This window comes from Triturus cristatus, chromosome 5_2, assembly GCF_964204655.1.
Source record: "Triturus cristatus chromosome 5_2, aTriCri1.1, whole genome shotgun sequence".
Taxonomy (NCBI): domain Eukaryota; kingdom Metazoa; phylum Chordata; class Amphibia; order Caudata; family Salamandridae; genus Triturus; species Triturus cristatus.
The window spans coordinates 578,714,243-578,738,255 of NC_140588.1; the positions used below are offsets into that span (position 1 = coordinate 578,714,243).

At 43.7% G+C, this 24,013-nt stretch overlaps 1 protein-coding gene across 1 annotated transcript in view; it reads left to right on the top strand.

Moving 5' to 3' along the window:
- The window catches only part of LOC146829024 (uncharacterized), a 177,953-nt gene that overhangs the window by 95,442 nt on the left and 58,498 nt on the right, over positions 1–24,013 (top strand). The window contains exon 6 of the mRNA XM_085607658.1: positions 3,532–3,624. Coding sequence (XP_085463784.1) covers positions 3,532–3,624 — 93 coding nt within the window. The remainder of the gene's footprint in view (positions 1–3,531; positions 3,625–24,013) is intronic.

The following is a 24,013-nucleotide window of genomic DNA, read 5'->3' on the forward strand; positions in this document are numbered from 1 at the left end:
TCTCGAGTATGTGCTGTAGCTAGAAAAATAGCGGTGGGATTCAAAGGTGTGTGGCCTACCAGGTGGGAGGCGGGTCTCCTGCAAGAAGGCGAATTGAGTGCCTTGGCACATGAGATTTCGCAGAACTTTGTTTCCCTTGCTCGGATTATGGATGCCCAGTATGTTCCAGGACAGTATGGTGCACCCTATAGAGTATGAGTCAGGGGTTGTGAAGGTATCATCACTAAATGTGTAAAAGACAATAGGATCATGCCTATGGTGGACATAGTTGAAGATCTGCATGTCTGAAAAAACATCAACAACAAACGTAAACCACGTCATAAACCCTCCCACCACTCGCGCTAGGCAATAAATAGCCCAGCAAATCCCTAAGTAAACACAAAAAAAGATAATTGTGAACATTATTTTGTGTACCACTGGGGTATGGCAATAGCTCAGAATACAGTCTGATCCATGCTGACAAGCTAAGGAATGAGCCCATGTTCTGCAACAAATAATATGGCTGAGGTAGGCATGATAGATCCATGTGGCAAATGGAGGAGTCTTGCAGGCCTCCACATTACGTACAGCATGCCTGTGGTTGTTGCGAAGCTGGAATAATGACCCTGAGGGAAACCGGTCAAGGCTGGCATAAGAATGAACATCCGTCCAGGATCTTTCGGGAGTGGAGCATCGCAAAGGATTGCAGTCTTTGGAATATTGTTTATAAAAGTTCTGTGCAGCTGCCGGGGTGTAAAAAAGAAAATGGGGTTTCCCCTCCACACAAACCCTGAGGCGTGCAGAGCACATCATGCCATACTGGGGCTGAGCTTTCAGAGAGCCACCTTAACATCGTTGAATTTGTGACGAGTGACCTGCACTGCTATACTGAAGTCGGGGATTAACAAGATCTCAGATCCTTGCCAGTGTAGTGAGCCATTACTGGAGTGTAGGGCAGAGTGGTAGCTCTACAGCGTGAGATGGAACCAGGGTGCACACAGGATGATCACAAGTTGATCTCTAGTGGCAGGAGGAATGGCAAAGGGGGTAAGCAACTGAATCGAGCACGCTCAGAGTAAGTATGCGGGTTGTGTCAATGTAGGTACATGAAGATGTATGGGAGGAGTCAGACCTGGTGTGACCAATAAGGGGTATGGCACCACGCGCAACAGTACAATGTTGGGCCATGCGATAAGGAGAGGCAGCCAAGCAAGCAGAGCAGTGTTTCCAGGAGTGGTGGTCATCCAGGCCATGCTGTACTGTGGGACCCCCGGTGGCTGAAGTGAGGAGGGGTTATGGATCGGAGAGGGTGACCCTAATGTGGTGATGCTCCGCCTGGTGTTGAAATGCGTGTTTCTGTAGTGGCCAGGGAAGAAAATCTGGCAGAGGCTTCTGACCCCCCCACACTCATCCCGTGTACGCAGGAGCGGCAAGGTAGGCGTCCGCCCCCAAGGGGGAGGGGAAAGTGTCCCAACAGGTGTCAAAAGACCACAACGGACAAGCCAGAACCTCCACAGCAATGTCCCCATTACGCCGAGGGCCCACCTCTGACAACACCCTGGATGTGGGTAAGTTAAGGCTGCAAAGGGGGTGAGGGCCGCATCCCACCCCAGAGAAAATATAAGCTGGCCAATCCATCGCAGAGAGTCGGCTGGATGCAGGCTATCGAGAGGATCGTGATCAGGCTGCCAGGCTCCCACAGCGCCCTGTACCACACCCCAGCAGATGTATTCCAGTGTCCCAGCCATGCAGCCCGGCCACCCAGGAGGGCCAGGCGTGCTGCCCCCATGCAGCTGCAACGCTCCTGCAAGCCAGTCCCACAGGGTGATGATCTCTCGGGGGCGGCCATCAGGAGGTGGCGGGTAGGTACAAGTCAGCAATCAAGGGCAGCAGGATGCAGCATGACCACCTGAGCCAATGGGGCAGTGGCCGGCCCATGGCCTGGGAGGCCCACAGGGTTAGTGTGGCAACCCCGAGGTGGATCGCAGCTCAGTACCTGAGAGTTGTGGAGGCACATGCGAAGGGCCCAATGGGTCATAGGCAGCTGAACAGGCTCCAGACGGAAATGAAGAGAGGTGTATGACCCAGCTGGGTGGCTGACTCGCCCGCAGTCCCTGTCATCGTGGGTTATCATAGTATCCCCAGAGAAAAAAAGCAACTTGCACCAATGCAAGGAAAAACTTGGCTCCAAGTTATAGCGTGAAAGCGTTACAGTGGTTGCCTATCCAACAACACTCGAAATTCACAACTGCTTCCTAAGATCCCCATTTCAACAAACTTCAAACTCATCTTTAACCTCAGTAAGACTTGAACTGGACCTGAATTGCATATCGGATAAGATCTCATTATGCCCAGTTTTATTCTCGCTCATGTTGCACAAGAACACTTACCCAAGTGTATATGTGAGATCATTGCATTAAGTCATGAAAATATAAACAACTTTTAGATATGCTGATGGCTAGGGCATGTGGAGAAAACATTAAAAAGGATTGATGGTGTGAGTTCTGGGATAACTCTGAATTAATAAATGAATCAACAAATGAACATTTAGGATGGATATGGTCAATATAAACAAGAAAACCCTTGCGTAGTGACTGGGGAGGAGGTGAAAGGGAGGCCCTACTATGTTGATACTTATCAAACAAGGGGCAGAATTGTTTTGAACATTTGGCGTGAGATGTGCTGTGTTTGGTTTTAAAGTTTAAACTTGGGAAACTCTGTGTCTAAGCCTAAAGCACACAGTTGTACCAAAAACCAAACAAGGATCCTCTCTGTGACTGCACAATGAGTGGAATTCAAGCTGCCACACTTTTCAGGCTGTTTTGCGCATCTCACCCTTCAAGAAAGCCATGCATCTGTGTTACAGAATAGATTTGCCAATGATTTACCCCACAGTAGCATCTTATATCTGATCCGCTTAAAAGACGACGCAGAAATCAATAATAGTAATAGCCCCAAAGTGGTTATTTTTAACCACCTTATTTATAGTTTTTACGTAAAGTACACTACTGATGTTCATTAAACTTTCTCACTCAGTGTTACAATCAACTTGCTTGTTGATTTGTGCATGTGAATTTACAGCAATGGGTTACCGGGGTTACCGGGGTTAGGGCATTTAGTGGATATCAGGTGGGATTGTCTATCTCAGAGACATTGCTGGAGCTCGAGTCCATGGCATGGAGACCGGCTTTACGGATCAGCTCCAGCACTTGACCGGGGTCTGTTGCCATTAGTCTATCACGCTTCATAAAAGTGAAAAAGTGAAGCCAAGTGGCCTCAAATTGTCCATCCGGTCTTGTAGCAGCGCGTTCAGACCATTCCTTTGCTGCCACACAGTCAAAGGTGGAAGCCCAATGTGATTTTAAATGTTTTAGTCACTCTTGTATTTATGTTAAACATAATATGAGAATATTGAGTGTTTTTAATGGTCGTTATTTTACTCTTTATGATTAGTACTTATTATATGGCTTTTTATTGAAGCGATAATGATGATGTTAATAACAATTTACCTTATTCCACTTTAACCGGATTATTCCAACTTGGAAATTGGAGGTTCTAGTAGCAAAGACCTGGAGGCAAATCTGAGAAATTATCAGGATACTGGAGGACAACAATGGAACACATCAAAAGCCAAGGCACAAGTGGGTAAGGGTTTAGCAGCTGATTAATAAATGGAAGTGTTTGTATGCTGTAGATTAGTTTTCCATGAGGTACTGTGAAGTTAGTACCTGTGTAACCCAATTTTTGGCAGACAGCCCCTTGCATCATAGATCACTTTTCCTGCTGACATACTCTAATACATATTTTTCTCCATTCTGTTATTGTGGGAGGTATTGGGCTAGCCTATCTCTGTGATACTTTGTTGCAAAATAGGCTTGTCACTACATATCTTTAGTAGTGCCAAATGTGTCGCCATTTCCACTTCCATATGAATGGTCCTGTTGATCTAGTTCATCAGCCCTTTCCAGAATGTCTGGATTGAGGGACATTCCCACCAGGTGTGCAGGAAGGTGTGTTTTGCTGGCACCCTCTGAGGCATGTACTTTTTTTTTCATGCTGAATTTTATCATTTGCTCCTGTGTATCCTATGTGTGATGTAGGATTTTTAATTGTATCCATCTGAACCATGACTGTATCGCTACCTCCCATGTGTACATACATGCTTCCACCCAGTCACTGTCTTCCAATATACCGAGAGCCTTCATCCATTGTGTTCTAAGTGTAGTGAGTGGTGCCTGAATATTATTAATACGTTACAATAAGGATATGGCATGTCTATGTCTTCGTGCCCCCAGTGCCCTATTGTCTGGTGAGGTTTCTTCTTAGATATCTTGTAGTAGCGCTGATCATTTAAAAAGTACATGTTAGATTTTGAGGTATTTGTTGTGCTGTAAATTTCAGAACCTGTATTCTTTATGGAGATCTGTAAGTGGTTTAAGGCCATCAGCGCCAAATGTCCCCAAGGTTTGAGATTCCAGTGGTATCCACATACTCTGTCTCTCCAGGATCTGCCAGTCGGCCAGTGTGACGGGGTCAGAGATGGGCATCACCAACATTAATGCTCCACCCCAGCCTATCTGATGATTTCCCCCTCCAGGTCTGAATTATTTTTTGGGTGTATTCAGACCACTGTTTTGGAGTTCTTCTTCTGGCCATAATATTATTAATGCCAGTACATTAAACCCAGTACAGGTATCTGGGCCTAAATCCATAGTTGTTTGATCCCCATGGCATTCCAGTTTGAACCCAGCCATATACAAATCAGTCTTGACCCTGCGCCCAATGGGAACAGTCCAGCCGGAACTGCCAGGCCAGGTCCTTCCTGGACTGGAAACAAGCATCCTAGGACCAGTTTCGGGTTTTCACCCCTCACCAGCCAGGATAGCTTGACTCCAGTGGCACGGAGAGCACAGGACCTACGTCTGGGCATACCTCTCCCACTTGGGGTGACAAATGCAAAAAGAACAATTGATGGACAGAATGCAGAACAATGTCCTACATTCTCCCCAGTACAGAGATCTGGGCCTAAATCCATGTAATTGGCATTCTCCTTGTTACCCAATAAGAGGGTTTTGGTGTTGACCAGGCTCTTGTTCTGTTGCCACTGAAACAGCTTCTGGACTTAAAACATATAGTTGTGGACACACTTTGGCAATGCTTTTGAACACTAGCTAACATTAATAGCCCCATTATTTGCCCCTTAATCTCTGGGGGGAGATACCGGGGCCAAGTTTCTCCTGGAATGAGGAATAAGATATGCCCTGTGTTCAATAATAATGGACCCATTTACCACTCGTGTGGAGAAGGTGGAAAATTCTATATAATTGCTTTGTCCTTTGCCATTGTGGGATTTAATGAGGGCAGTGGGATGGAGGGATCATGTTTTTTCTTCAGCTGTGGGTGCTGCTTCTGCTCCCCCTTGCTGAAAGATGCAGGTGAGTGCGGCTCGACACAACAGCTCCATAGTTGGCTCCTGGCCCAGTGTCTCCGGACCTGTAATGTTTGGGTCTAGAGTATGAGGACCTGATAATTCCCCAGAACTTGTAATTGCCTGGAGTAGTACCCACCAAGAATACCACTCTGGCCAACTCGTAATGAAGCCATAAGAAACTTAATAAGACCTCAAACCTTTATCCCACCTTCTGCCGTTTCATGCTGCAAATTCTGTGTTTGACACAGGAATGGGGTCCATGATCACATATAAACAATGGTTCACACACTTCATTTCCGTCATAATAAAGTAAACATATTTTACATTGAACAAGTCAAGCTCCCGAAAAAATTAAATATGAAATGTAAATTGATTCATAGCAATTGGAGGATGTTTTATTTCTCTGTTGCATTTGATGCAATATAGACCACCCTAAATAAATAAAGATACTCCTAAGGCTGTCAGATCATTATAAAAAAATCGGCACTCTATCACTTGTTTAGTCTGGCCAAATTACAAAGTGTATGGAGATTACTTGCCTTCTTATCTGTAGATGTTTTACTTATTTCAATTCACACAAGTACTCAAATAGCTAAGGCTTTGCCACATTGATAATGAGGGATTTATTTACATCCAAGTTTACAGAAGTCAAAGATCCAGAGTTACATGAGAAGGATTATAAGATGGCAAGGAAGACATGACATAATAATAATAAAAGGTGATGTGTAGAATCCTTCCAAAGCCACATCCAGACGATCTAGAGGCTTTGTGACCTGCAGCTCTTGCTGGACTGTTCCTGTTGGAGCAGTGCAGATTCTGATTTGCTCCTTTTCTGCGTAGAACAGCGGGCAAACAAATGGTAGACTACAACAAAGTCCAAGCAATTGTCAATGTGTTAGGAAATGCGTCTTCTTGTATGATCACCCACAAAGGTTTGGGCTGATACTGCTGGTTTTTCGACTCTGAAAGTGCACTGAGGCCTGCTAACCAGACCTCAGTGCCTGTGGTCTCACCCTCAAAGTGTATGTTTGATTGGCTAATATTTAATTGGTCTAAGTTAACCTTCCTATAATCGCTAGTAAGTAGTACAAGGGGTACCCAGGGCCTGTAAGCTGAAGTGTTCCTCGCAAGCTACAGCACCTATTGTGCTACCCTGAGTGTGACTAAGTAAAACATGTCTCCCAACCTACCACTGCAGGCTGATAGAACAGTTTTAAAATCTACCTTGATTTTGCCATTTAAACTAATGGCAAAGTCTAGACCTCCCTTTTTAATATATATAAATCACCCCTAAGGTAGGCCTATCAAGTTAAAAGGAAGGGTGCTATCTATTAAAAAGTAGGACATATATTTCCGTTTGTCCCAACAGTAAAAACCCTAAATTGTCTTATTTGCTGTAGAAAGGCTAGAAACTCCATTGCCAAGTACAGGGTTACACGCTGACGAATCAGCTGTGCTAACTCCTGAATGGGACTACAAAAGTTGGTACTTCAAGGTATCAAAAGAATAGTTTAAACCCCCACTTGATGCCCAAGTCGAATATAATGGAACTTTTGAGTAAAAGGCAACTTTGGAAAGTTGCCACTCTGTTGCCCAAATTTGGCAGTGGCCATTCACAGATGATGGACACAAGACAGCTTTCTGCCCTCCTGGGGAGAGGTGTGATCCAGCGCCAATCGGGGATCGATAATCAATAACCACAATAATCAGAAAAGACATCAACGGGCCCAATGACACAAACACTCACCCCCACATGAAAATCCACTGAAAGGCGCTGAAATTTAGTTTCTAAAACTAAATAAATCAGTGTTTCTTTATACAGGCTCGTATCTAATAATTCTAAATAACTAACTGAGCCTGCATACCAACTTCTTTCCTTTGGTCGATGGACCTAAAGTTGAGAAGCTGATGGTAATAATAGTAACTATCTATTTAGCTATATTTACCTAAATAACCACAAACTAATTTTAAGGTTAATTCTTATATCACCAAATAATGTAAGTATATATCTCATAAATCACAAGGCAAGCAATGAATTTATGAGGAGAGAGAGAAAACATATCAATGGAAATAATATCAAACTCATATCAAATGAAAAAATGCACATGAAGGAGTGGATAGATAGAGAGATAGAAGTTTCAGAGCCAAAATTACATTTGCAAATATTTATGCAAAGTATGAATAATCTAACTAATACTTACCCAAGGAAAATAAGGAAATACCACCCCTTAGCCACAGGGATAGTAGGGGGTCCCCTGAGGTAGGTTTAGGGAACAAAGATCATCAGGATGCTTGGCAAAAGGACAGGAAACAGTTAGGGCTCAGCAAACCGACGGACAGCGACGATCACCCTCTAAGCTTCTCCCAACGCCGACCTAACCACACCCCTAAAGGCACCCCAGTTATACCCTAAAACTTACATGTCCAACCCACAGTAGTTGAAATATTCACTAAACTTCGGTCTCTCATTGGTTGATTCAGGGGGTGTGCTGTCACACCACCAAAGTTACAAACACATTTTCAAATACTCTCTTTGTTCTCTATTCATTCTTTTTATGCTATTCGCACATTTCCTAAACACTGTAACATGTATCGGAAACTGCCGTTTACAACCGAAGAAGTTAAAACATTTCTCTTCTTTCCCAAGCCATCTCTTCTGCTGCTTGGCAGGCACACGGCATTTTTCAGCGACGGTCAGCTACTGCCTTTTTATCCACTCTCTGTCAGTGCTCGATTTTCAGTATGTTAGTTATTTCGTTCTGCGAATTAACCCCCTATTATTCGTGCAAAATTATAGGCCCAAATGTTTTCTAAAGTAAATAAAACACATAACATTATTAAGTTTACGAATATACTTTTCAATGTTAACCTCCCACCATTGTACTAATCTCTGTTATTTTCCCTAGCAAGAGCATTAGTGTGCAGAATCAGCATTATGTTTGTTAATCTTTAAAAGCAAAAGTAAACGCTGCCTTGTTTTTCATGCATTAGTCTTAACATTAGTGCACGCATGCACAAAGCGTTTTTCCCCATGTGTTTGTGCACATTATTCTCACTTCACACTATTAATAAGTGGTACTGTGGCAGTAATTCGAGCAAGTTTTGTGCTTAAAACCCTGCTCTATAAATTCCCCCCTTTGATGGAATTTTTGAGCCATAACAAAAATACCAATCATACTAATTGTCACCTTTATTGTATCTAAAGTTCTGTACTCTTTTCTCTCTTAGTCATTCTTTTGTCTAAATTTGTCATTTTATTATAATCTCCTTTCATATCTTCTAATTCTATTTCTTCTCGCTTTCTTTTTCTTGCTTTTTGTTTATTTAATTCTATTCTTCTCTTCTTTTCACATCTACATTTGCAATGTGTATATGTCATTATTATTGTTAATACCATTGCAGCTATTGAAATTATTGGTATTAGTATTTTCCCTAATAAACTACTTCCAAATGTATTGAATCATTTACCTACTGAGGAAAAACTCTTACTAAGTCTCTCCCAGACATCACCAACCTCTAGTTGGGTCAACTCTTCATGTAATTTCGTAATATTCTTAATATACCCTTCTTTATTTTTACTCTTGTCCGGAATATAAGTAAAGCAATGTTGGATTTCCAACATGCCAAAAACTCCTCCCTCTTATACTAATAAGATATCACAGGCAAGTCAATTTTGCATACCATTGACCTAATTGCAACCATTTTAGTATCAATCATTAAGAACCCACCTGCAGTATCCGTTGATAAATGATCAAGCACTGTAGACAATTTTCGAATTTTGTGTGAATTTAGAACGACCCACAACTGTAGGTATCAGTGCTCCTAAAATATCACCCACTATTTCTGAAAAACTTTCTCTTTTTACATATTAATCTATGCTTCATTTTGTTAATCTTATTATTCTTATCTACATGATAGACCTTGGGGAATACAATCCCAAAATAACAACTACCATACCAATGTGAAGGCAACCTATCAACACACATCATAAACTCCAGGAAAAACAGGATCAGTTCCTCCTTTCAATCCCCATCCACCAGTTATTAAGAAAGTATGTTCACATTCACTAGTACCAATGAAATAATTGTTATAGTCAGTTTGTAGTCTAAGCAAGCAGAGTTTCCCTTTATGATGCCAATCCAGAGACATTGCAGCATAAGTCTCACCCTTCTTGTAGTTTCCCTCTCTAAAAGCCCATGGTGGAACATGGGACCCCTGTTCAGCAGCTTTCCTTTGAAAATCCTGTCTTCTATCTTCTACCATATTAATTAAATCCTTTTCTTCAGTTTGCAAACTACAAGTTAGGTTATTTCTTTGAGCATATACTATATCTAGGGTTTGAGTGATATGAAAAAACTTGCCCATATATTCTGCTCTTCTGTCACTAATTACCCTATTCTTGTCCTTCCTAATAGGAATTTCTGAAAATAGTAGCTCTAAATTTGAGTAGTAAAACTCCAACTTTCCTGTAACATATAATAAACTGGTTAGTACACTACATGACACACCATATGTTAAGGTTAAATGATGGTAGGTCACACCCTCTGAGACAGACGAGGGTAATTGCATGCAGACATAACAATCACTCACATCCATCGTGTCCACATACTCATACAATAGTTTTGTGAAAACATTTAATGAAAAATAACTAAACGATTTATCCTGATGATAAATACTTTCATCTATCTGTTCTATATTAGTGCTAAGTATTTTAGTCACAACATCCACTCTTTCACCTATTACATTATTAGTATTATTCTGATTATGTGTCACCATTAAGATAGGAACAATAACAGTTAGTATTAACCACCTTAATAATACTAATAAGACACTACAGAAGCAAACTTTAATACACCTACGTTTTAGACTAGGTTTTGGATGTTCAGTCACTGTAGTTTATGCCATTTTATGAACTAATTTAAAAATCTAAGAAATTAGAAAAAATCTAAGAAAAAACTCTAATAACTTCCTAAGGGTCAAAAATGCAAAAATCTACTAAACTAGTGTATCCAAACACAAAATCTATCAAACTAGTGTATCCAAACACTTCAAGGCTTTCTTCTTTACCCCCTAATTTTTATTTTTTTTTTATCAGTCTTTTTAAGTCTCTTTCAAATCTTCTTCATTACTTCTTTATTTTTCAGCTCAATTTTTTTGACTGGAGTTGATTCACCTTAATCTTTTCACAGTTCTTTTTAAGGAGGTTTCAATTTGCTTTCATCTAGTTGCTCAGTACCATTACCAGCTTCAAGATCACGTAAGTCCACTCTGGGGCTGTATATCTTTTGCTCTGAATTGTTTTTCTTTTTCTTTTCCTTGCTCATTCTTTTAGGTCTCGCGCCTGCATTGCAATGCGCAGCAGTGCTCGCGCAGGCACGAGGCATTTTGTAGGTGAAAAACTGGGAATCTAAGCTGACCTAGGAATCGCACACGCTCGTGCGTGTGCGTTTCCTTTTCAGCTACCCCATTGGCCCTAGCGTGCGTCTTTTAATGAAAGACTGTGCGCTATTGGCCAAAGGCGGCGCATTGCTCCGCCCGCAGCCTATTGGTGTCTATTACGCGCTTGGTGCGCGTAATAGACATCAATAGGCCATGTGGTTTCAATTATCGTGCCCAGACACGGGAGCGATTATTGACACCACATGTCTCGTTCTGGTGTGCGTGGGTCTTTTCCGGAAAGTAGCTTCACAGACATCAATGTCCTTGTTTATCAGGATATTTGTGGATGTCCATACCGAAGATGTCCCCACAGATTCCAGACCTTCAAATTCGGCAGGGCCATGGTGGTGGGGTGGTGGCGGGTTTACTATTATGTGAAATTTTGAAAGGTTGATTTGTTTTTTTAACTTTAATTATTGCACAAACCACTTACTCCATAAATCTGTTGTACTCGCCCGAACGTTGATCAATAGTCACCGAGTGTCGACTTCTTTATTCACGTTTACGAGAACGATTATGGGCATTCGCACCTATGTCCACGCGGAACAACTGAAAATCCCGAACCTGCCACTAAATACTGAAGTCCGGTGTTCCTGTACTTTGCTGCAGCATCTTCCATTCAAACCCCTGGAGATTGTATTGATCCTTCTGTGAACTCCAACGCTGCTTCTCGCGTTATTGCTTAATATCTTCCCACCACCAAACACTGCCTCCCACTTATATAAACTACCGATCTGTTTCCCACCATATTACCGGCACCCATTTGCTGCTCCTTTCAGCTCCTGAACTACGCTTCAGCTCCCACCCCCACGCTCGGAAACTTACTGCACAAGCAAGTGTGCCACTTTGCACGCCGTGCAGTTTTTCTGAAGGCATACACGCGCATTGCCTGTAAACTTGTTTGTTTGGTATTGCAACGGAGCCCGGGAGGAAGAGGCATTTTTTGCACCCGGCGCCAGGACGGGGCACAGCACCCGCGCTGCAGCCCAGCTAACATGTCCCGGGAGGGACCCACACGATGAAGGTCCGGAAAGGGGGGCCCTCAGGGGCCCTGTTGCTGCTTGTGCTGCTGGTGCTGGGGGCGCCCCTGGGCCCACCGGCTGCCCGGGCCAGGGAGGACGCTTTCGTGGAGGTAGTGCTGTTCAAGTCCAGCCCCAACGGGGACTACACCACTTACACCACCGGCCTGCAGGGCAAGTTCAGCACGGCGGGGGCAACTATCAGCGCGGAGGGAGAGATCGTGCAGGTAAGAGCTGCGTGCTGCCTCCCTCCCCTTTGGAATTTCACAGGAGGCTCTCCTGTAGCCCAAAGCAAAGACCGCACATTGCGTACCTTCAGGGGACAGCTGCACATAGTGTAATCTCCGTAGTGCTGCACAGAACCATCTAACCGGCTAAAGACAGTTCTTTTTTTCAACAACATTGTTCAACAACATTGTTCATTACATGACTCGACTGTAAGCGGTGCTGCTTGGCTGATGCATGGTGAAAGCTTTCGGCCACTTCTTGTTTAAAAGAGCTTCCTGTGTGAAAAAATCTTGCACTGCAATGGCAGGAGACTTGTTTGAACACAAAATGTCTCTTAGTGAGATACTAGCGGTATCACATAAGTCTTTCTATGTAATCTCCTTGTCCGCTAAAAAAGCTAAGCAAAATTGCTTAATATAAAGTTTCAAAAACTTTTTGCTAATTTCGTATAACACAGAGTTCAATAATTACATCACGAATTTCGCTGGTGTCATTACAGTTTTGCCCACATCTGATTACATGTCTGCAATGCAATGCTCTGTGCATTTGGTCATTGCTTATTTAAATTAACTTCTTTGGCATTGCTGGTGTGCACACTGGGTGGCATGGGGAGAGCCGGGTTAACCATTCTAAAACCTGATTTCCCAATTCCAAAGTAGGCAGCTCTTGGCAGTACTCCACATCCTCTCCCCCTGGACATAAATTAACTTTCATAAATAAAGAAACAGTGTCTCCATGTTTAAGCAAAGAGCGGGGAGTTTATTTTTAAACAGTCTGTGTGCTGTCTCACTCTACACCTTCAGCAGAGGAGGCCTCACCTGGGTTAATAAGGGCAAAAATACATGTGGATCGGAAATATCTGTATTTTCTGCATACTAGCTAGCTAAAGACAGAGAAAACTAGCAAATATTACGGGTGCGATCTCCTACACTCACACTGCTGACAACAGTAATAGTATTATGGTTATCACGGTTATTATTATTAATCGATGCTTACACCTAAAAAGAAATGCCTAAACAGCGTGTTGTGACACTCCACAAGTGAGAACGAATCACAATAGTTTTCACTGTGGGGTGGTTCTAAATGTGATTTACAGTCCAAGTTTACGTTGCGTTCATGTAAGGTGGGCACGTGAAGTCTCGCATTATTAAAGTTTGAGCTATTGGCATTGCTAAATAATGCGACATCAATAGCTAAAAGTTTAATAATGCAAAACCTATTGCATTGCAAATGCTTGACATCTTCTTGTTGAGTTTGACTTGAGACTTCATTTATTTGTTCTGGATTTATTTTTTCTAGAGTGTATTTCAGTCTTTTCACTCCACTTGGCCAATTATCTCCTTTCCTTGCTCTTTTTGCTTGTACCGCTTCTTCACCCTGCTTTTCAGGTTCACATGTTTTAATTTAGTCCTTCTCTTTGTTGTACTTGTTGTACTTGTCCTTTATTTTTTGTAACTTTCTCTTTTTCTATCTCAGCAGCAGTCTTTTGAGACCCATTAGCTTATGCCCACTCTACTTGGCTTCTGCTAGATTGTTCATCATCCACAGGCTCATCAAAATCTGTCACTCTTGATTCTTTGGCTTCACAACCTCTAGTTTCTGGTTTCTTCTTTTCTTTGACCAGTTGCTGCCCACCGTCTTCAAGTGAAATTGGCAGTCTCCTTGTATGGCTTGCATGAATCCAATTTGGCAACCCACTACACCTCACTGCTGTTGTTGTCACCAAAATTATTTGATATGGTCCTTGCCACCTGGGTTCTAAACACGACTTCCTTGTGTGTTTCTTGATGAGAACCCGCTCACCAGGACTCAAATCATGTGCTTGATCCGGCTGGGTTGTGGTTGCAATTTCTCCAACCTGATGAGCCACAGAACGCACCAGATCAGCCAATCCTTTGCAATAATCAAGCACTAGATCATCAGAAATATTCATCAATTTGTTTGCTGGTACAATCGCTTGTCTCATTGCTCTTCCCATTAGTATTTTGTGAGGACTTATCCAGTCTTTTTATCAGGAATGCTTCTAAGACTCATCAATACCAGAGGTAAAACGTCAGGCCACTTTAGTGTTGTGGATGTACATACTGTTAGATCTGGGGGTCTCTAGTTGGCAGAGGTAAGTACCTTAGACCAAATAGGGACCCTTGCTTCTAGTCAGGGTACAGGGACACACACAGTAGATAACCCCTGCTCACCCTCTAGGTAGCTTGGCTCGAGCAGACAGGCTTATCCCCAAGGCAATGTGTAACGTATTTGCAAGTAACAACCACAATGACCCCCCCGGTACACCACAAATGTAGACCACACAGGTGAGTATATAAAAAAAATATAACTTTATCTAGTTTCAGCAGTAAGATTCATCCGTCATAGCATTGCACATTAATCTTCCGTTTCTCTTTAGCTTTCTCGGATCGCTAGGCATGTAAAATGAATAGTCTCTAGTCTCTTGTGAGCGTTGGGTGTCAAAAAGTATATGGCTTTCTCGGTACCGAAAGTACCTCCTCCAGCTATGCCCCTGCGCTTACAACTGTAGCGCTTCTCTCCTTACACAGACTCACCAGGCTGCGGATCGGGGCGCACGGACTCGGCGCGTCGGACCCCTTCTTCGCTACGAGGTTCTTGCAGCTTCTCGAGCGGTGGGCCAATCAGGTTGCGGCTCCCTCGACGAGCCTCCAGCGCCGACGTCGAACGTCACCGGGCGTCCGCCAATCGTAGCGCGGCTCCTTTGGCCAAGCCCCTGCCGCCAGCCAATCCGGTCGCGACCTCCTCGCTCCTTCCTACGCGGCACTGTGGAGCAAAGTGGCACAGCTTCTGGTCGATCTCGGGCCCCCGGGCTGCAGCGGTGAATTGCGGGCAGGATATTCCAAGGCGCCTCAGGTCAGCGGGTTGATCGTGGCTCCGCCAAACCTCACAGCTGCTTCGCCAGCCCTGGGGGCGCCCCACAATCTTTCTAGCCGCCGTAACACAGGTGCCGATGAGCACGTCGGCCTCTTCAGCGCGGCAGCCGGTCTCAGGCACAGATCAGCACGGCTCCCCTAAGCAAAGCAGAGAGCAGCCAGCGCATTTCACGGGACACAGCAGAGTTTGGAAGTCTCGGCAACCTTTATGTCCCTGGGTTGCCAAACAGGAGGCCAGCTCTTCTCAGACCCTTGGAGATTTCAAGTTGCAGACACAGCACACAGCAAAGTCTTGGTTAGGTCAAGTAGGCAGGGCCACAGCACACAGCAAGGCCCCTTCTCCTCCTCAGCTTCAGTTGTACAGCAGGACAGGTCAGCCCTTAGAGCACACAGCAAGGCAATCTTCCTTTGGTCCTTCAGCGGTCCGTCATTCAGCAGAGGTTCCTCATGATTGTAGAAATCTAAAAATCTGTTGTCAGGGGTCCTGTACTTATACCCCTAAACGTCTTTGAAGTCTTTGTGCAAGTGGGTCCTGAGCCCGGTCTGATCCAGTTCTGGGCGTTGCTGGAGCACTTTGTTTTCCTGGCTTCTGCTTTCCTTTCAGAGTGAGGGGCAGAGTCGTCAGTCGCCCAGCAGGAGGTGGAGACAGCAGTGTGGCAGGCAGGCACAGCCCTATTCACTCCCAGGTGCTATCTCCTCCCTCCACTCTACTTGCGAATGCAGTCATTCAGCAAAGGGCTGACTCATCCAACCTCCTGGGGGCTCCCCAGCCCCTGTCAATCTCAAACCAGACAGTCAATCCACAAGCATGCCCAGGCGCACAGAAGGGTCAGACAAGAGAACAGCTACTCTCTAAAAAGTACTGTTCTCCAACTCAGGATTTAAAAACAACCTCTCCTAAAAGATGTGTTATTAAATGCTGAGCTCAGGGATATCAAACACTCATGTCTTATCTTGTTCCTATGAGAAGATAGGCTGATGGCCATTGGCACCAGCCTCCCTCATGTTAGCCTATGGAGCAAGATAACCTTGCAGCAGTGAACACACAAAATGGCCGCTGTTCACTACCAGAGCATGTTACCTGCACTAGTACATGCTCTACCTTTTACATACACTGCACCCTGCCCAGGGGGGTACCTTGGGCCTTCCATAGGGATGACTGACGTGTACAAAAAGGGAAGGGTTAGGCCCGGCCAGTGTGGACACTGGCCAGGAGGACATGGCAGTCCAGGGACTGCAGGCAGGCCTGCGGTGGCAGGCCTGAGACACCATTTAGGGCTACTCGTGTGGGTGGCGCAATCAGCGCTGCAGGCCCACTAGTAGCATCTGTCATCACCAGCCCTGGCACACACAGTGCACTTTACTAGGGACTTCATGGTGATACAAATATGCCAATCAGGTATATCCAATCAATACGATATTTTACACAGGGAGCACTTACACTCTGGCACTGATTAGCAGTGGCAGAGTGTCCAAAGCATCTAAACCAGCAAAAACGAAATCCAGCACAGCATCCAAAATCCAGGTAGCAGAGGCAAAAGATGGGGGAAAAACCCACGCCAAGGATGTCAGGTCTAACACATACCTTTACCAAGATTTTATAGTGCCATTGATTTGCGCAACTATTCCAGAAGCCTCTGGTCGATAGGCACAATGCAGCTTTTGTTCAATTTGTAATGCTGTGCAAATCATCCGAATTATTTCATTTTTGAAGTGCGTTCCCCTATCTGTTTCTAAAGTGACTAGAAATTCATACCTAGGGATAAGTTCTCTCAAAAGCAATTTAGCTACGGTAAGGCTGTCATTCCTTCTTGTAGGATAACAACAACCAACACTTATTTTAGTTTCTTACATGGGAGTAACTCAATGAAGTCAAGTTGGAGTCTTGTGAATGGTCCTGCTGCTTTTCCAATTTGCCCCCAACTAACAACTGCCTTTCTACCTGGATTCTGCTGCGGACAGATGGCACATCTTTGACATAGGCTGTCTGCAATGACCCTAAATGTTGGGTTATACCATGACTGCTTGAAGAGCCTAATCATTGCAGCTCTTCCAACATGTGCAATTCCGTGGTATACTCTCGCCATCTGGGAAAGTAAGCAGTCTGGCATAACTGGCCTATCATCTGTATACACTCATATTTCATCTTCTATTCTCCTTGTGCAACCTGTTTTTTTCCAAAGTTCCTTTTCTTCGTCAATTGCTTCATCCTGCAATTGCCTAATTTCATCCCAAGATTCTAGAAAAGAACACATCAAGTGGCAATTAGCATTTTCTTTTTCCACCCTTCTGTTGATGGCAGTTGATTTTAGTGTACAGAAATGCGCTATTTGGTCTGCATATCTGTTACCATTCATCACAATCATTTCCTGATTTATGTGCAGAACATTTCACCACTGCAATCTTTTTAGGTAATTGCAAGGCATCCAATAAATCTTTTACATTTTTGTCATTTTTTATCGGGGAACCTGAAGAAGTCAGAAATCTCCTTTGCATCCACAGCTGCCCAAAGTGGTGGACCACCCCAAAACCATATTGACTATCAGTAAATATGGGTACTTTCAGATTTTTGCCACTTTTGCAAGCTCTAATCAGAGGGGTTAATTCAGCAATTTGTGCAGATTTGACCCCATTTAGGCAGGATGCTTCTAAGACTGTAACCACTGTACATATTGCATAGGCAGAACTCAAAACACCCCTTTCATTCCTCAGACATGATCCATCAACAAACATCACACAATCTGATTCTTCTAATGGACTGTCTTTGATGTCTGCCCTTGGTTTCGTACACAACTCCGTCACATCCAAACAATCATGATCTGCTTTGTTCTTGGCCTCTTCACAAAAAGGACTAGGCAACAGTGTTGCTGAATTGATCATCGTACATCTCACCACTGTCACATTCTCAGCACCCAATATCATTCTTTGATACCTGGTCAGCTGACTAAGTCATATACTGAGTTCGGGTTCTTGTCAAAAGAATTTCGACTGAATGTGGAACATATACTTTGACTGGATATCCCATCACAATCGATTCATTTTGTTCCAGACTCACACAAGTTGCAGCAACTGATTTCAAACAACCTGGTAATACTGCAGCTACTGAATCCAAAGTATCAGAAAAATATGCCACTGGACGTCGTGCCATTCCATGTTTTTGGGTCAAAACTGATAATGCGCACCTCTCTCTCTCACAACAGTACAATGCAAATTCCTTAGCATAATCTAACATACCGAATCGTAATTCAATAAAAGCTTTCATACTTTCATTATCCAATTCAATCGGATCAGTCACATCTTTGCGTGTCAACCTCTGTAGAGGTTTAGCAATCAATAAAAAACCATTTAAAGTTGGAGTTATCTGAAGAAGAAATAGCTAGTGATATTCAACGGGTACACAGAGAACCCTTCAGACGGAATCCTCAAAGATCAAAACTGAGGAAGATCCTTGTGAACTTTCACACCTACACCATAAAGGAGCAAATTCTTAACGCAGCATTAAAGCTAAAGTCCCTGGATTACAAAGGCTTTTCATTTCAGGTACGGTCTGACTCATCCAGAGTGACACTTGAAAAGCAATGGGAGCTGGGCAAAAGGATGGATGCTTTTCGGAAACTCGGCGCCACAGTGCAGCTTAGTTTCCCTGCAATACTCAAAATTATGCTGAACAACAAAATGTACAATATTCGTACAGTTCAGGCGGCTGACGACTTGTTAACCACCTTCCATAGTGACAAGGGCGCAGCGGGGGGCCCCTCTTGAGTAATCACTTAGTAGTTGATTTATCCTCATAGCTATTGTCTATCCGAAATATGGCCATCTCTGGAGCGTGGTCAGGGAATTCATATCCTCATATATGCACAGGGGTAGGCATATGTGTATATAAGTTGTAAATATATGGAAATCACAAGGAAGGTGGTGAATGAAATAAGCACTTTGTAAATATAAATATAACCTAGCGTTGGAATAAGAAAGGAAAGGAGAAACAAGCATCGGGGAAAAGGGGAATAAAGGAAAAAAAGGGGGAGAAAGAAAATAAAAAAAAATAAAAAAGAGAAAAAAAGGGGGGAAAATAAATAAAAAAAAAGATAAAGGGAAGGAAAAAGGGAAAAAAAAAATAAAAAAAAAAAGGGAAAAAAAATTTATAAAATACATACAACAATTAAACACATAATGGGAACCATATGATCTGGGCATTCACTCCGGGGGGGTGGGGCTGGGTAAGGGGTACCACAAACCGGATTTGTTCCGGTTGGATTTCACAAGGGTTCCTCAGGGGGTGGGGGGTGGGGGGGGTTAGGTTAGGTCACAGGGGTGTAGGGGTAAGGTCAGGGGTCTGGGTTAGTAAAAATGAAAAATTTTCCTCATTTTCAGTCTGGTACCAGATTCAGTTGTGTAAACTTACATTTAGTTACATTTTTTTCCGGCAAGACGGCTCCCTTAGGAGGATGTCTAGGTCTTTTTTCCTTGGGTTCAAATTCTTTTATATCTTTTTTTATGTAAATGGTGGGAAGTTGAGTTATGAGCAATCTTAGGATTCTCTCTTGGAATGTTAATGGTCTGCGCACCAAACCAAGGGCAAATAGAATTTTACAGTATCTCCGCGATATCGATGCGCAGATCATACTCCACGAGACACATCTAATTGAGGAGGAGATGCTCGATTTAGTGAAAAGGAATAGGTGGATGGACATCTCGGTATCCACTTCCCAGTCTTTAAATACGAGGGGTGTCACTGTCTTGTTTAAAAAATCAATTAATACAAGAATCATAACACAGAAGGTCGATCCGTGAGGTGGATGGGCGATCACTTTGGTGGTCATTGGTGGGGTAAATCTAACACTTGCAGGCTTTTATGGTCCCAACCAGGACGATCCTGCTCCTCTAGAGTCTCTCTTCTCAAATCTTTGGCACTTTCCGGATCCGATAATTGTTGCAGGGGACTTCAATATAGTGCTGGATCCAGCACTAGATAACATTCCGAGCAGTAGGCAGTTGACTCCTTCTAAAGCCAGAGCTTTCTTGCAGAGTTCCATGAAGCAATTTGGGTATGTCGACATTTGGCGGGCAAGAGCAGGTATAAAACCAGGTTTCTCATTTCACAACTACAAGTATCACCATCGATCTAGAATTGATTATTTTTTGATAAGTCACGATTTGGTTGATTCAGTTAAAGATATCTCCTACCTCCCATCACATCTTTCAGACCATTCTGCTGTTCTCTTGGAACTGGTCGGAGTAACTAAACCTCTCACTAACTCTTGGTCATTTGACAGATCTTTACTCTCTTTTCCTCAAGACGTGCTGTCTATTAGAGCTGACACTCTTGAATTTATGCGTATTAATATCGGATCTTCAGACCCCCGGGTTGTTTGGGATGCATTTAAGTGTTGTCTTCGCGGTGTAATTAAAACAAGGTTGTACATCGAAGGAGGCTTTATGTGCAGGAGGTATCATCCATTGAAGTTGCGCTTCTTGAAGTGCAAGCGGAAATTAATGCCACTAGCAAAGATCTTACAGATACTTATCTGGCACTGCAAGAGAAATTGGCTTCCCTCAAAGCGGACTTAGCCTCCGTATTAAATGAACGAATCTTGCAAAAATGGGAAGCGAGTAAATTGATGCATTTTGAATACGGAGAAGGGGCTGGCAAGCTGTTGGCCTGGAAGGGTAAGTCTGATAGGGCGCGTAATATTATAAATGCTGTGACAACCGCCCAGGGCTCTGTCTCCTCTGATATAGAGATCAGAACTGCTTTTAAAGATTTCTTTCAGAACATCTATCAGGAGGACAAGAATATTGAGTGAGTAGCCATAGAGAGTTGGTTAAGGGGTATTTCTCTTCCAAGATTATCGGATGTGCAACGCGAAATGTTGGAAAAGGAGGTAACTAGGGAAGAGGTAGAGGGGGCTGTGCGAGCTAGTAAGGGGGGTAAAGCTGCTGGACCGGATGGCCTGCCGGCAGAAGTATATAAGATCTTGGTAGAAGAAATCTCTCCCTTTCTTACAATGCTATTTAATCAAATCATAGTAGGCGGGGCCATACCACCAGCAACTTGGAATGAAGCTTCCATCACTCTTATATTAAAACCTGGCAAACCCCCTGCCGATTGTGGCTCCTACCGCCCTATATCCATATTAAATGCAGACTACAAAATCTTTGCCTCTCTGTTGGCAAAAAGGTTGGGTCAAGTCATCCCCGCAATAGTACATCCTAACCAAAAGGGCTTTATTAGAGGCCGCCAGCTCTTCGAGTTAACATATGACCTAATAGGGGCCATCGATATGGCTACCTCGGATGTAGCTCCGTTGGCCATTCTTACGCTCGACGCCACCAAGGCTTTCGACAGGGTCAACTGGTTGTACCTGTCGGGGGCCTTGGCCAAGTTTGGCGTGGGAGGAAATTTTCGAAGGGCTGTACAGTTGCTATATAATAGCCCATCAGCTCGGGTACTTGTTAACGGCGGACTTTCTGAATCATTTCCTATTTCTAGAGGGACCCGCCAGGGCTGTCCCCTTTCCCCTCTTTTATTCGATCTCTATATCGAACCTTTGGCTCAAAAAATACGCAAAGAACCCAGCATTAGACCTTTCGTATATAGGGAGTGGGAGAAGAAAGTTGCGTTATACGCGGATGACCTCATGATTATGACATCTGAAATTGACACGGCGTTCCCGGCAGTTATTAGGCTGGCTGTCGAATTTGGAAATGTTTCTGGCTATGAGGTAAACGCAGCTAAAACAGAAACATTGGTATGGAACGATGTTGGGAGTAGTTTTAGTGATGGCTCAAATAAGAGTCTTCGATATTTGGGGTTGAACATCATTAAAGATATTACTCTGATCGCGTCTTCCAACTTTGCTAGGATCGCAAAAGAATGCCGTAAACTGATGAGAGCATGGATACACCTTCCCCTCACTGTAATTGGTAGAGTTAATCTCGTGAAAATGTCCATTCTTCCTAAAATTTCCTTTTTGTTTAATACAATTCCTCTTTATTTTGAACCTTCTTTGTTGGCTAAACTTCAGAGTGAGATAAGTTCCTTTATCTGGTGCAACAAAAACCCAAGGATAGCTTGGAAAAAGATAAGGCGTCGAAGAGAGAAGGGGGGCATGGCAGGGCCCGATTTACAGGTTTATGCCTGGACATTTCAGCTTTTCCATTCCCGTATGCTGTTAAAAACACCTTCAGGCGTAGGGACTGGTAATTTGTTTGCTACTTTGTTGAAGGGTGAAGGAGCTGGGCAGTCAGGTTTTCTGTTTAAGTTTGGAGACCCCAAATTTTTTAAAAAGGTGAAGTTGAAGATCTTACAGGGCCTGGCAAGAACTTGGGCAAAAATAAAATCCTGTACTAAACTAGGGTATTACTCCAGTAGAGCACCTTTATGGGATCTTCCAGAGGCGCCAAACTGGCTAAGTGATGCACTTGCAGTACCACTCAGGGAATCTGGGATAGCTGTCTGGGGGTATATTTTTGTGGAAGGGACTTTGCTCTCCTGGGAGGACTTAGTTCGTAAAGTTGGGCCCAATCTCTCAAGATTTAAATATGTACAAATAGTAAGTTGGGCCCGAGCAGCAACAACACGACCCACACGACTTAATAAGTCCGTTCTAGGGGGAGGAAGCTACCTGGAATCCCTTTTAGTTGATCAGCCTCCTGTAAAAAAAGAGGTCTCGCTATGGTACTCTCTAATAATGGATGAAATGGATGGCGAGTTTGATCTCCCAGAACAGCTGTGGAGTTCCTTGATACCTGACTCCAACGTTGCTGATCTCTGGTTGATGTCCTGTAAACTGTTGTGGGAATTAGTGAAACCAGCTTGGCTGCGCAGGAACCACTTGTTTACACTACATAGGGCTTACTATTCCCCACAAAGGCTCTCGAAATTTGCTGCAGGAGGTCCGGTGGCTTGCCCGAGATGTGGACTTATGGAGGCTGCTGACTCACACATGTTTTTTGAGTGTCCTCACTTAACTCCATTTTGGGACGCAATTAGTAGTAAACTCTCGGCCAGGCTGGGACGCCTGATATTAATAGACCTGAAACTAGTAATCTTCGGAACGGTAGACTCTACACGGTCTATGGCTGGTAACCTATTATTCTATGCAATGCTGGTGGCTCGTAGAGCAATCTGCAAACGCTGGAAAGAACCCACCGCACCATCGTGGCACAGATCCCTGCTTCAGATTTCTAAACTAGACATAGCTAGGGCCGGTAATCGTGACAGGAGAAACTTTTGGAAGTTGTTGGAGGGGTCTCCCTGAACTCGCTGGGGTTGTTTTTTTTTTTGTTGTTTTTTTTCCCCAGCTCCGATGATTATTCTGCCATTGTACTATCTTGCTGCTTTTTTTTCCGATGGTCTCCCTTCCTTTCGCCCAGGTCGCACACATCATCGGCAGCGGCATGTATAACCATAAAATTGATTAACTTCTGTCAGCTGGCTAGCATGGGTTGAACTGTTAGGTTGGCCGTGGCAGCTGTAGGGCTCTTGTATTTGATCTCTCATCTACTTCCCTTCCAGTATTGACAGTGCCAGCGCAACGGTGCACCCGCAGTTCTCGCCACCCATGCAGTAGGCTCTCAGTAGTCTGGAACCATGGCAGTAAATGAGGAATAAAAAAAACATTGATCCATTGTCGACAGAAACCAACCATTGCCAAAAACATTCATATTTCTTCCTGAGTTTTAGGAGGACTCATTTGCTGAATTACACTGATCCTTTCCGGTGTCACTTTCCTGACTCCCTTCTCTATTCAATGTCCTAGATATTGGACATCTTGTTTACAAAATTTTTATTTTGCTGGTGCTATTTTATGTCCACTTTCTGCCAAATGGTTCAATAAGGCAATTGGATCTGTCACACATGCCTCTCGTGTCTTTGATGCCACCAGTAGGTCATCAATGTACTGAACCAATACTGATTTTTCTGGCATGATCAAAGTCTCTAAACACTTTTTCAAAATCTGATTAAAAATTGAAGGACTCTCTGTGTACCCTTGAGGAACTCAGCACCATGCCAA